Here is a 13,265-nt window from a genome sequence, read left to right as displayed (position 1 = left end):
AGTCCACGAGTGCTGGTCAGTTTTTAAGCAGCACCTTTTAGAAGCACAGGAGCAGGCAATTCCACTGTGTCGTAAAGCCAAGCAAGCGGTGCAGAAGACCAGCTTGGCTGAACAGGGAACTCCTGGTGGAGCTCAAGAGGAGAAAGAAATTCTGTGATCTCTGGAAGCAAGGTCAGGCTTTGCAGGGAGATTACAGAGCTGTGGTTCATATATGCAGGCAGAAGACACGAAAGGCCAAAGCACAATTAGAGTTGACTCTGGGCAGTGTTGTGTCAGATAACAAGAAGGGCTTTTTAAAGTACATTAGTAGCAAAAGGAGGCCTAAAGAAAACATTGGACTGATACTTGTGGATGGTCATTTGTCTAACAGGGATGAAGAAAAAATTGAGGCTTTCAATGCTTTTTTTACCTCACTCTTTAATAATACGGATAATGATACTTTATAATACTTTAATGATACACCTTGGGCTGCTCGGTCCCCTGAGTTGGAGGACCACAAGTGTCCATTTGTGGACACTGAAATCATGAGGGACCAGTTGTATCAGCTGAATGTTCCCAAGTCCATGGGGCCTGCTGGGATTCCTCCCAGAGTACTGATGGAGAGAGTGGATGTTATGGCAGGACCCCTCTCCATCATCTACCAAAGGTCTTGGGAGTCTGGGAAGGTCCCTGCTCACTGGAAGGTTGCAGTGTTATTCCAATATTGCAGACCTGTTAGGCTAACCTCCTGGGAAAGATTATGGAGATTATACTGGGTACTGTTGAAAGGCATCTGAAGAATAATGCAATCATCAGGCAGAGTCAACATGGGTTCAAAAAGGAAAAGTCCTGTTTAACTAGTTAGATATTCTTCTATGATAAGGTCTCCCACTGTGGTGGGTTGACCCTGGCTCAACACCAGGTGCCCACCAAAGCCACTCTGTTACTCCCCGTCCTAAATTGGACAGCAAAGAGAAAATATAATGAGAGGCTTGTGGGTCGACATAAGGACAGGGAGAGATCACTCAGCAATTACCATCACGGGGAAAACAGACTCAACCTGGGGAAAATTAATTTAATTTATTACCAATCAAATCAGAGTAGCATAACAATAAGTAAAACCAAATCTTAAAAACTTTCCCCCCACCCCTCTCTTCTTCCTGGGCTTAACCTTACTCCCGAGAGTCTACTTCCTCTCCTCCAGTGTCACAGGGGGACAGGGAGTGGGGGTTGCAGTCAGTTCATCACACATTGTCTCTACCACTCCTTCCCTCCTCAGGGGTAGGACTCCTCACACTCTTCCCCTGCTCCAGTATGGATCCCTCCCATGGGAGACAGTTCTGCATGAATTTCTCCAATGTGAGTCCTTCCCATGGGCTGCAGTTCTTCATGAACTGCTCCAGCGTGGGTCCCTTCCATGGGCCGCAGTCCTTCAGGAACAGACTGCTCCAGCGTGGGTCCCCCATGGGGTCACAAGTCCTGCCAGCAAACCTGCTCCAGCATGGGCTCCTCTCTCCACAGGTCCACAGGTCCTGCCAGGAGCCTGGTCCAGCACAGGCTCCCCACAGGGTTGCTCAGCTTTTGTTTTCCCCTTCTTAAATAGAGGTGCTACCACCATTGCTGATGGGCTCGGCCTTGGGCAGTGGCAGGTCTCTCTTGGAGCCAGCTGGCATTGGCTCTATTGGACATAGGGGAAGCTTCTAGCAGCTTCCCACAGAAGCCACCTCCGTAGTCCCCCTGCTATCAAAACGTTGCCATGCAAACCCAGTACACCTGTTTAGTGGATGAAGGTGGGTAGATGTATTTTTTCTGGATTTTAGTACCACTTTTGATACTGTCCCTCACAGCATCCTAAATAAGTTGTCCAACTGTGGGATGACCAGGTTCACGGTGCACTGGGTGAAGAACTGTCTGAAGGGCAGAGCTCAAAGGGTTGTATTGAATTTGTATTGAATTGCTGAATACATTTGGCAACCAGTCACCAGTGGTGTTCCTCAGGGTTCAATTTTAGGGCTAGTTCTGTTCAATATATTTATCAATGATCTGGATGCAGAAGTTGAATGCACTGGGAGGTGCTGTTAACCCTGTTAAGGGACAGGAGGCCTTGCAGAGGGATCTAGATATATTGGAGCATTGGGCAATGATTAACAGGATGAAATTTAACAAGTCCAAATGCCAGATTCTGCACCTAGGATGGAGTAACTCCAGGCATAAGTATAAATTGGGAGGGGAGTGGCTCTTCTCCCTGGGATCCAGTGACAGGACACATGGGAATGGTTCAAAGCTGCATCAGTCAGGGGAGGTTTAGACTGGACATTAGGAAGCATTTCATTATCAAGAGGGTGGTCAAATGCAGGAACAGACTTTCTAGACAGGTGGTCGATGGCCCAAACGTGTCAGTGTTTAAGAGGCATTTTGACAAGAAATGCCCTTAAGAATACGCTTTAGCTTGGTCAGCCCTGAAGTGGTCAGGCCTGGTCATTGGACTAGATGATCATTGTAGGTCCCTTATAACTGAAATAGTCTATTCTTTTCTATTGTATTCTATTCTATTCTAGTCTAGTCTAAACAGTGCTATTATTTGTGAGAAAAGAGCATAGTTGATACCTATGCAGATCTTCTGTTTCCCACTAACTTGAGAAAGACAGAGGTGTTTTGTCCTGGACCTTGAGCGAGAGCTATGACATACAGAAGCATATTTGTTCTGAGAATGCACCTAACACACATGGGCTACTACCACATAAAATAACTGAGCAGAAAGTGAAACTTTGCCTTAATTAATTTCTACTAAGGTTATTAAAGGTAAGGTAAAGTTCATATAGGTAAAACATTTTCAACCAATGTGATTCAGCGCATTAGTTTACTGAAAACATTTTAAAACATACTAACAAATACAGAATCTGCCTTTTTTTTCAGACGTTAACAGAAAAGATGGGGTCATGGGAGGGGGGCTTGTGTCATTTCATGAGGAATGTCACAGCTTGGTGTCTTCCAGTAAAGTCAGTTTCACAGCACTTGGGGAGAGTCTAATCCTGTGACTGGTGCATAGTGAGCAGCTGGGCATCTTACAGGAATACAGCAGGCAAAACTCACAAATCACACACATCTCCTTCTTGCCAGCCTTGCAACGTGCTGTAAGAAAGAGGCTCTTCAGAGGTCTGTCTCAGATACAGAAATCAAAGCTGTAAGGCAGACAAGAAGGGACCTGCATGCTGTATTTTCTCATCTCGTGAAACCATAACCAAACAGCAAAAAGTCAGCACGATACCTTTCACCTCTGGCCGATACTGCATGCCATCATCTTTCTTTCCAACTGCGTTTGTGTCATCTGTTTCTAGATGATAAATACATGCATGGATAGCTATTAGGAAAGGCTTATTTCCAGACCACTACATGTATGTCATTGAGAAGCCAGAATAATATTCAAAGAAGTATTCTAATTGCAGTAAAGCTGGACATATTTCCACATTGTGCTCCCATACAACCAGGCTGGTAGCACACCTGGTCAGTAGCAGTCAAGTAACCCCAGTGTTCAGATCAACATGTGACACACCTCAAGCTGTTGGTTCTGAACTAAAAACTTTTCTGCGGTATGGGCCTAGGGTATGTAACTGCAAAGAGATGGTGGAAAGCTGTATTCCCATGAGAAATTCCTAACTGCAAGAACCGAAAACTGAAGAGTCATGCACATGATTAACAAGGCAGTAGAGAGAGTCTCATTGGAAAAGGAAATGCCTAAAATTTGTGCCATCAGTGCCCAACTTGACTCACCTTAGAAGCACATTCTATAGCCCACAGCAGCAAGAGGGAATTCTTCCCACACATCGGTATTCCTTTTGCTCTCCTACTTCTTACCACCCTCTCATGTAAGACCCATTGGGCTATTGCTTAGATTCTAAGAGCTTTTGCTGTCTTCCAGGTAACAGCAGCCAAAGAAAGGTAATGGAAACACAGCAGGTATGTATGTAGTGTAAACATACCTCTGTGTGGGTAAGTCTAAAATACAGGCAGGGAGTTCACTGATAACTGGATCAGTGACTTCTGATCAAAAATGGAAAAGGGGAATCTCTACCAAGCCCACTTATGTCAGAATTTACATTTACCAGAAAACCAAAATTAAGCCTACCTGAGCAGTGTCCAAGATGCCTGATGTCGATCTGCTCTTGCCTTAGACATGATGCTTCTCTAACAAAGCATGGATTGTTATAGGAACTTCCATCAGAAGCACACACAGGATTAAAACTGTATCCACTGCAGTCTATATTACATACACACCTGTTAATTGAAACATACAGCAAAACAAAATCGACATCCAGCAAACAAAAATTAAGTCATGTTGAGTCCTGAGTAAACAACACTAGCTCATACACTAATACCGGGAGAGAAGAGCTCTCTCAACATCATGAGGATGTTGAAGAATTCATTGACGTCTCACACTTCCAAGCAGAATGTACAAAATTATGAATAGGTGCTTCAGTGTGCTTTTTAATAATGTATTGATGTTTCTTGTAGTTTTACTATGATGTCAATTTCTCTGATTAACACCTGAAAATTGATAACACATTGCTAGGAAGATTTACTATGTTAATATAACAGTTGTGGTGTCTGTTCTCAAGTGTGAACAAAACCAGATGAATATTCTGCTTCTTGAAGGGTGTCAGGATCCCTGAGAGGGAAACAAAAAGGAAAGGACTTCCATTTCTGTTAAGCAGTAAAAGGAGTTTTTCTATTTCATAGGCTGTACAGAATCAGTATGCTTGGTTAACTGTGTCATTTCAGCAAGACATTCATTCATAACTTTGAAAGTTAACAGTGGGTTTATTATGTTGTAGTTATAACAGGATTATGCGATCTGAATGATTTCATATCGACACTTTCGTTGTTTTAGACACAGCATTTTCCATATAATTTGCAACTAGGGATTGTAAAATGAAAGCAGGAAAAATGAAGACCTAGCACACAGCTGGTTCCTAACCATGCAAACGCAGGACAGCCAAAGACTTAGATAGGGCTATGACTTACCTGGTTTTGCTTAGATAGTTTTGTTGCCCCAACAAAAAGTACTGAAATTTTACATGTGTGAATGGCACAGGAAAACTTTCCAGCTTTCCAAGCCCCACCCCTCTTGTTTATTTTAATCAATATTCTACTTTTTAACAACCTCTATTTTTGAATGAAAGTTTCTGTGTGTGTTTCCATTTGCTCTGGAAGCTCTGCTCTGCCTCTGGACCGGGAAAAGTAAGATGTGTGGCTGCAGAACAGGGGATGAGGTGGGCACCAGGTCCAGCTCTCGATCGAACTCCTCCTGATGCTGTGAGAGCAGGAAGAGCTGCTCTGCATCTTCTGAGGAGGTGGCAGTGGGCACGGGGTCCTCTCCTTGCCAGAAAGCTCTAAGCAAGGGACACATGGGCTGACTGCTAGGAGCTGCTGCTAACTTCATCTTGATTCACTCTTGCAAGACACAGGGTGGGGAAAAAAAAGCCAAGCTACCAACTTGCCAGGTTTTTTATGTTCTTTCCAGCTGTTTCAGATACAATTAAATGATTAAATACATGTACATGTGCCTGAAGTCAGTAACAAATCTCACAACAGAACCCAATTCCATGCTGAAGATGGCCAGCATACCTTTTTCTCCCTCTTTTTCCATGAGCACCTTTTGTTGCCTAAATTTAAAGATGCTAATTTTGCCAGTAATATTTCATGCCTGTGAACTTCGGATTGTTGTTAGACAAAAGAACATCTCTAGTGCAAACAAGTTTTTAAGTGCACCTACTGAGAGTGAAAAACTGCCCCTGTAATGAGTTTCTACACATCTTAGGGACCTACTTCATAATACTTACAAAACAGCTAAATATCAATATGAAAAACATATGATAATTTTTCTTACTAGAAATAGTAATGGTTGTAAACCTTAGACCTAGGAAAGGAAGTACTATTTTGTTTACATGCTCCCACATGATTTTAAGCCTAATAAGCCTAATGAGGGGTTTATTAGGATTTACTACATGCAAGTAAAAGGCTCACAGCTCAGCAGTTGTGCACATTTATTGACACAAACGAGCAGAGAGTTAGTCTTAATTTGTATTACACTGGCTATGTGCTTACAGATACATTCGCTCAGCCTCAGCACTCAGTAACAACCACTGCCTGTGTGCACCCATCCTTGTCACGTTTAGGCACATTTGATATGTATCTCCAGACCAACTCCATCTGTATTTCTTTATACAAGCACCTTTAAATCTGTCTGTAGTCACCATCCAAGGTCCATAGCATCATAATTACTGTTGGGTTTTGTCATTACTGGTGACAAATAAGGTGAGTTTTGAAAATAATTTTTGCTTCCTCATGGTGACATTACAGGCTAGAGTTGAAACTGCTTGGAAACTGCTTATGTTTTCATGCTTTGCTGTGTTTAGACTTAACATCTAATATTAAATGCTTACTTTCTTAGCATTGCCAAATGCTTGTTTTGGGGGTAGTTGTGAATTCCTGACCCTGTTCTTCTGATAAACACTCTCAGTCTTAGCTCTAACCGTCTCTTCAAAGTATTAAAATTTGCTTTTTATAATTTAAAATTTACATCTAAAAGTAGGAAAATTGAAAAAACAAAACCCTACAAGAGGAGAGCTTGTGACACATCTGTAAGTGCTGGGTCAGCATGAAGCAGCTGAAGCCCACTGACCAGCTGCCATAGGCTTGCAGCTGCTTTGCGTGCTTGGAGCAGGACAGAGCTGGTGACTGCCAGGGGTGGGAGCAAGGGAAACTCCAGCCTGCTGCCAGTCTGGATACTGGGATTTGCTGGAGGCTTGCAAGCACACCAAACCCCCAGTGGGGCCCTGGTGGCACAACAGACCCGGACCAACTGGCAGACATACATATGTGCCTTCCACCTACAGGCATGAGGGCTGCAGGCACACCAAATCGACAGACAGACAGACCTGGCTAGCTGGTAGGACACGTGCCTGCTGCCCATTGGTTACCTGTGCTGCTCACACACTGCAGCCTTGGGTAGGGTCTGACTGCCCTTCCCCACAGGGAGATGGGTGGACAGTTGTGGTGGTTTCTGTTCCACCATGGCTCGCTGTTACCAGCCGTTGCTGGCCATGGTGCCTGGCAAAACCGACTGGGATTCCAGGGCATCCCCTGCTGCTTGTGTCCTTGATCTCCAAGATCCACCCCCTCTTCCAGGATCCACACTGTCCTCCTTCCAGGCACCCTTCTGCTTCTGTCCAAGGGCACTGTCTTTTGGGACACCTCTCCAGAGCACAGGCCCTCGGCTTCACGGTCTAAGCAGTTTATCTGCAGAACTGCACCACACAACCAGCATCCCAATTGTTGACTCTGTCTCATGGCTCCTTATTAACTGGAGGATTCAGGATGTGACACTTTTGTTTAGCCCGGGCATTACCCAGAGTTTACAACTGGTTCGTGCTGGTTGTAGCTCAGGAGTTCAAAAGTCAAATTTCAGACATTCACCCCGTCACATGCATCCAATTATCTGCCTGATGCCGTTAGCTATTTCGTTGCCTACGATCATGATGCCAAATGGTACGTCTGGCCTTCACCTGGTCATTTAGTAACTGGTGTAGATGCTTCAACAGAGCTGTCTGGCATGTAAAAGCAGGTGGTTTAAGTATATTGCAAGATAATGAACTGGACTGATGTACTTAAAAAAATTGAGACCATTATGCTTCATTATTCCAACATAAAATCCTGAAGCCTTTCAGAGGGCTGAAAGGGAACAAGTTAAGGTGAGGACATGGCTGGGGCATGATGCTCTAAATGGAGCAAGGCCTCTGTGGATTCAGTAGAGTGGCAGAGAGGGAGCCAGGAGCACACGTTAGAAACCTGTACCCATCAGAGAGTCCATGAGAAGTTGTCTTTGCTCATAGCTGGTCAGCCCTAGACCCAAAATACAGCCAGGCCTGCTGGAAGCACCAAACTGTGAGATGGGGGAAGCAAAATCCAGGGAGTGCTGTTCTTGACAGAACACATGAAACGAAAGTTGGTTTTAACTGCTCGGTGTTTGTGAAGGAAGGTAAAACCATGTGACAGCAAGTTGCTGCTCTGATGCTGCACATCAAACAAACTGAAACTGGCAGCTGAGTCCCTGCAAAAGGACAGGATCATCACCATGGATTGAAAAAAAAAAGCAGCTCAGGGAAGTATTGGGAGAACCCCAAATGAATCCACTATGAAATACCGAAAATATGTTACACCCTGAAGTCAGAGAGCTACAGAGGTCAGACTTGATACTGAGGAGATGACAGAAAATCCAGCCTCCTGAGGGGAACCAACTGCCCCCACCAGCCAGTTTAAGTCCTAAAGCCAGGCAGAAGTCAAAGCCCAAGACTACCAAGCACAGCCCATGGGACTGAACTATCCCACAGACCACACAAGCAGCACATGAAGTACAGGAGAAGATGTAGCAGATAGTGTTAATGAGCTAAAAGTGTGACCTCAAAGGGCATAAATCTTATCAGGGGCTTTTGCAGCAGGAGAACCAGAATGAGTCACCAGGGACTGTGGGCTTTGTTTTTCTTCACAGCTGAAGACTGAAACTGGACACAGAATTGAAGTCCGGTATTGTAATCTCTTCCCTGACAAGTTCCCTGACAAGTGTGAAGAGAGCAGAGACAACACAGAGAGCTGCTCAGGAAGGGAGGGCAGGAACACTCGAGATCATGAAGGGGGAGCGGTGATATGTGAGAGGAGCACAAGAGGGGTACCCAGGAGGAGAGAGAGTAGACCCTAACTGTAAAATTCTTAATATCCTGCCTTTTAAGCAGTTATTCTCACTTCTGCCTTAGCTCCCACCATCACTGCATCCATGTACAGCGGTCCGAGAGAGCAGTGCCACACACAGCTCCCCGAGCTTGGCTGTGCAGCTACAGACATGACTGGGCTGAATGACTGATGCATGGCAGTCCTGCCGTGAGCCTGGACTCCTCCAGCCACCAGCCAGCTATGGGCACTAGCCTGAAAACTTAGCTTCAGGGGTAAAGGGATGCAAAGGTTTTGATCGTATTTCTAAATTCACATACCCAGCATAAAAATATTAGGCTATACAATTAGAGATATAATATAATAATATGCAACAGAAGACAATTTTATAAACCAGGAAGCATTGGAAAACTTATATCAGCAAGATTTAGGTTAGGATTTTATTCCATATAAATAAGGTATTTTGAACAGAATTTTTCACCTTCTACTCACTTTAAGGATGCATTAAAACACTATCCTGCATTTGTTGAGACAACATCACAGCTTTGATTCTAGCTTTAAATATTTTTAACACTGATATTTAGGTAACATTTTTTGTCTATTCCTTATAGAAAAAAACAAAAGCAAGATGTATTTTCATCCCTAATTACCGTAGAAATAAAAATTAGGTGTGCTGTAAATATATGCTTTCTGGTGTGAACAGGTAGGTGCACACTGAAATTACAGTGTACCAAAATGGCTGGTTTGCAATTAAAAAACCCCCCAAAAAAGCAAATAGAATAGTACCTCCCACACAACTACTCAGATATAGAAACTTAATTTCTTATGTGAGGAATTAACTATCTAGAACCTCTTAAAGACTGCTATTTTGACCCCTTGGTATATTTTCACACATGTTAAAGGCTGGTCTGAGTTTGGATGTTTGGCACAATCCAAGGAGATGATAGCATGTGATGATGTCTGTCATAAATAAATGCAGAACAAAATCTTGTATTTAAGCTTCTAGTGTGGAAACCTGAGGTTCAAACCCAGTTCTGAGTTGCTTCCACATTGCAAGCAGACCAAGAAGGTGAATATGCGACAACCACAGCTGAGGTGAGCAGCCCACCTGACTCCTGGGGTCACATGTGAGAAGTCTCCTGGGTAGGCAGCACAGAAGCTTGTGCCTGCTCTGACAGGTATGTTTATTCCTCGGGAGTGACTCCACAAGGGAATCAGGAAGGATCTTGGGAAAGAAAAGCCAGAATCATGTATATTTTCACAAAGAGAAAAGTAATTATTTTGAAAGCTTGAAAAACAAAAATGCCAGAGTATTTTTAAACATCATAGTATCTTTCTCCTAGCTCTCAATTATTTACTCCTGCTATTTGGAGTAACTTCCAGGAACAACTGCCTCAAGTCCAGCAGTGGTGCAAGCATAAATTGTTGCGTGAAACTGATCTTGAGCTGCTGAAAGTGAGGATAAGCACAGCAAAGTCTGCATCAAAAAAACCCCAAAAAACCTACAATGAAAGACTTCTCTGTTTCCCCAGTTGCTTTTTCAAAGTGCCAGTTTTCCCTCAGGCTTTCCAAAGCAATGCCATGTTGGGAAAACCAATCATCTCATCCCAATACAAGTGAAGACTATGGCAAAATCTTAGCCTTACAACTGACACGGGGTGTTTTGCTACCATTGCTTGGAGCTGAGTGAGGACTCCGCAGCTTGAGCCCCACCGCCGCTCTGCTGTTGGCTTTTGTATGTGTTTGACAAACACGATCCTGCTTGGTGCCCCATGAAAATCAAGAAAAAACTACCAGCTGGCACCTTCAGCCTGATGTGTGGCTGCTCAGCACAACCTTCAGAAGAAAAGAGTTAGTCACTTAAGTAAAAGTCACTTAACAGAATTGTGTACCAAGGACATCTTGAAAGTGCTTGATGCTTCCTACCAGGAAGAAGTGAATGAGTGCTTCAAGTTTTTGCTGTAATAGCTTGTTGTAAAAGTCACACTGGAATAAAAGGAGACAGAGCACTACAAGAGTTTTTTTCACAACAGCCTTCCTATTGGTTTTAACCAAAAAGATTGTAACAGGTAGTTAATTCTCCAAGCTGACCTCTTGATGGAGAGGGCTGCTGCTCAATGTCCTCAACAGATCTTTTCTCTCGCTTAGCCCTGGAGTCAACAGGATGTATTCAGGTGTTTTCCTGATGTACTAGTGTATACAGAAAAAATCTTTAATTTTTCCACTCATCATCTGTCAACTCAGAGAGTTGACATCCTAAGAAAAAAGGCACCAGCTTGCTCTGACAACGTGCCTTTAGGAGTTGCATGCATATCGTTCATTAACACCATTAGTTAAAGAGAAAAGCATTTGAATTTCAGGAAAGTACAAAGTGCTATAATTAAACCAAAGAATAATTTTAGGTGGTTTTAATAAATAAGAAATGAGAATGTGCAACTCTTATTAGGGGCTACTAGGCGTAACAAAGAAAACGTGTTTAGTAAAATGATGTGACACGTTTGAAACGAGCTCAGGCTGTAAGAGCGCTTGCTGCTATCAGTAAATTAATTAGATCCCCAGAGATCAGAACACATTTCAATGCTCCTTTTTGTTTTCAGGCTTCAAGGTGTATGTGGTTTTTTGGAAGTTCTGCGTGCTTAAAAAGCACAGTAGATTCAAAGAAAAGAGAGGAAAAAAAGGAAAGGAAAAGCATTACAGATTTGTGGAGTGGGCTTGGCTACTGAGAGAAGCTGGCATTTCCAACCAACAGATCAGGTTGCTGCATTTGTGCCCATCTGGGATTTGCTCACAAACATTTTTTTGGCCTGGCCCCACAGAGAGTGCTGCTTGCTACCCCTTCCCAGTAGCTGACAACAACAGTAAGCTTTCCCAGGTACTCATCTATTTATTGGCACATCTGCTTACAAATGTAAAATGGAGACACTAGAATAAAACAAAGTGTGTGAAATGCACACAGATGGATAAGGGCATGTTTGATGTAATAAATTTAGGTGAATTGAAATAGCAGGGGTGTTGCAATTGCAGTTAAAAAGATAACCATGTCAAATGAAGGATTACCTTTCACTTGATGTTTCTTCCCTTGTGCACAATTCTTCCCAGATGAAGCCTGAACTAAGAAAATCTGTATTTCAAAGTGATTTCTCTACCTATTCAACTAGAGCTGAATCTTCATTAGTTTTTTTGGCGTCTTTTTTGAAAATCCCTTTATAGCACAAGAAAGGTAGGTTTCAATTCTACAAGGTTCTCTGTGCCCTGCTTGAACACCTCCTCAGTCTTTACTTCTGCTCAGCAATGCAGAACACCCTTTAAATACCATAAGCTTCAGCTTTTTTCCAGCCAGTCCTTCACTCCATTTTTTAATTTCATGGCATGGCTCTCTCTGACCACTGTAGAAATTTAGTCCTTACCTGCAGTGAGCTTCTAGCAGCATACGTGGTGAACTGATGCTCACTCTCACAAGAGCGACTTAACCCGCCCTCCACCCTCGAATAACAGAAACCTCAAAGACTTGGCACACACTGCTGCAAAGATCATTAAAAATATACATTAAAAAACAGGCCTGGATTATTATCCATCTAGGATCTATTTAATTTCTTAATAATATAATGAAAAGACCATTATACTATTCCTTTCATATCAGGATTTCCTGTAGCCCAATTTTACATAATTCAGTAATCCCATGACACAATCATAAAACCCTTGTTTAGGTTGATTTCCTGTATTGTTTGTGTGTTTGATATTTTTCTGCTGGACTAGAAAGCTGTGAATTGCAATTACACAGGATTAAGATACCCTTCCTTATGAATACTTACATACAATATCATACTCTAAAAAGGTAAAAAAAAAAATAAAGTTGGCTACAGTAAATGAGTGGAAAAGTAATCAAAAGAGGCAAGTATAAACTAGCATGTTTATACATACTTCAAACAGACCAAATCTTTCCCTGGAAGACAAATTAGATAGACAAGGCAGAGACTGGGACTTTAAAATCTCCATATTGGTATTTCTAAGTGTTAATACCTACACTTCTGAATTTCTGGTTTGGCCACATGAAAACAGACAATATGAAGATTATAGGCCAGTTGAATCTATATGTTGCTCAGACACATTTTATTTCCAAAGTAAATCTTGTAAAATGTTAATCTCGAAAGGTCTACTTGGGGATCAGTTGTCAATCTTTCTTGAAAATCTACATTATGAGTCAAAACAGATCTTTGACAGCATAGTACACATTAAAAAAAGACTGAATTTGCTCAGAATCCCACTTCCATATTTCATCTGTTAAAAAACAAAATATAGGTAAAACTGAGAACATGACACATCTGAACTTTTATAATGAGGCTATTTTTAAGTTAATTATTTCCTTATCAAAGATCAAAAAAAAAAGAAGAAAAATTATATTTTAAACTAAAATTAATGAAATTTATTCCAGCCTTTTAGGGACCAAAGGAAAGGAAGGTTATTACTGAGCATAAAATGGAGGAGAAGATGACCACTCGACTGGAGCCTTGACAAGGTGAAGGAACCTTTTGAAGTCTGAAGATGAAGGGAAATCCATAGGG

At 42.4% G+C, this 13,265-nt stretch overlaps 1 protein-coding gene across 1 annotated transcript in view; it reads right to left on the bottom strand.

Annotated features, from left to right (window-relative positions):
• Positions 1-13,265, bottom strand: part of TMEFF1 (transmembrane protein with EGF like and two follistatin like domains 1) — a 125,792-nt gene that overhangs the window by 11,751 nt on the left and 100,776 nt on the right. The window contains exons 6-7 of the mRNA XM_074876298.1: positions 4,106-4,254; positions 3,248-3,313 (exon numbers count right to left, since the gene is read on the bottom strand). Of these exons, the coding sequence (XP_074732399.1) occupies positions 3,248-3,313; positions 4,106-4,254 (215 nt within the window). The remainder of the gene's footprint in view (positions 1-3,247; positions 3,314-4,105; positions 4,255-13,265) is intronic.

Source organism: Strix uralensis, chromosome 1 (genome assembly GCF_047716275.1).
Source record: "Strix uralensis isolate ZFMK-TIS-50842 chromosome 1, bStrUra1, whole genome shotgun sequence".
Taxonomy (NCBI): Eukaryota; Metazoa; Chordata; class Aves; order Strigiformes; family Strigidae; genus Strix; species Strix uralensis.
The sequence above is the reverse complement of the archived record's forward strand: the minus strand, read 5'-3'. Positions and strand labels throughout refer to the sequence as shown.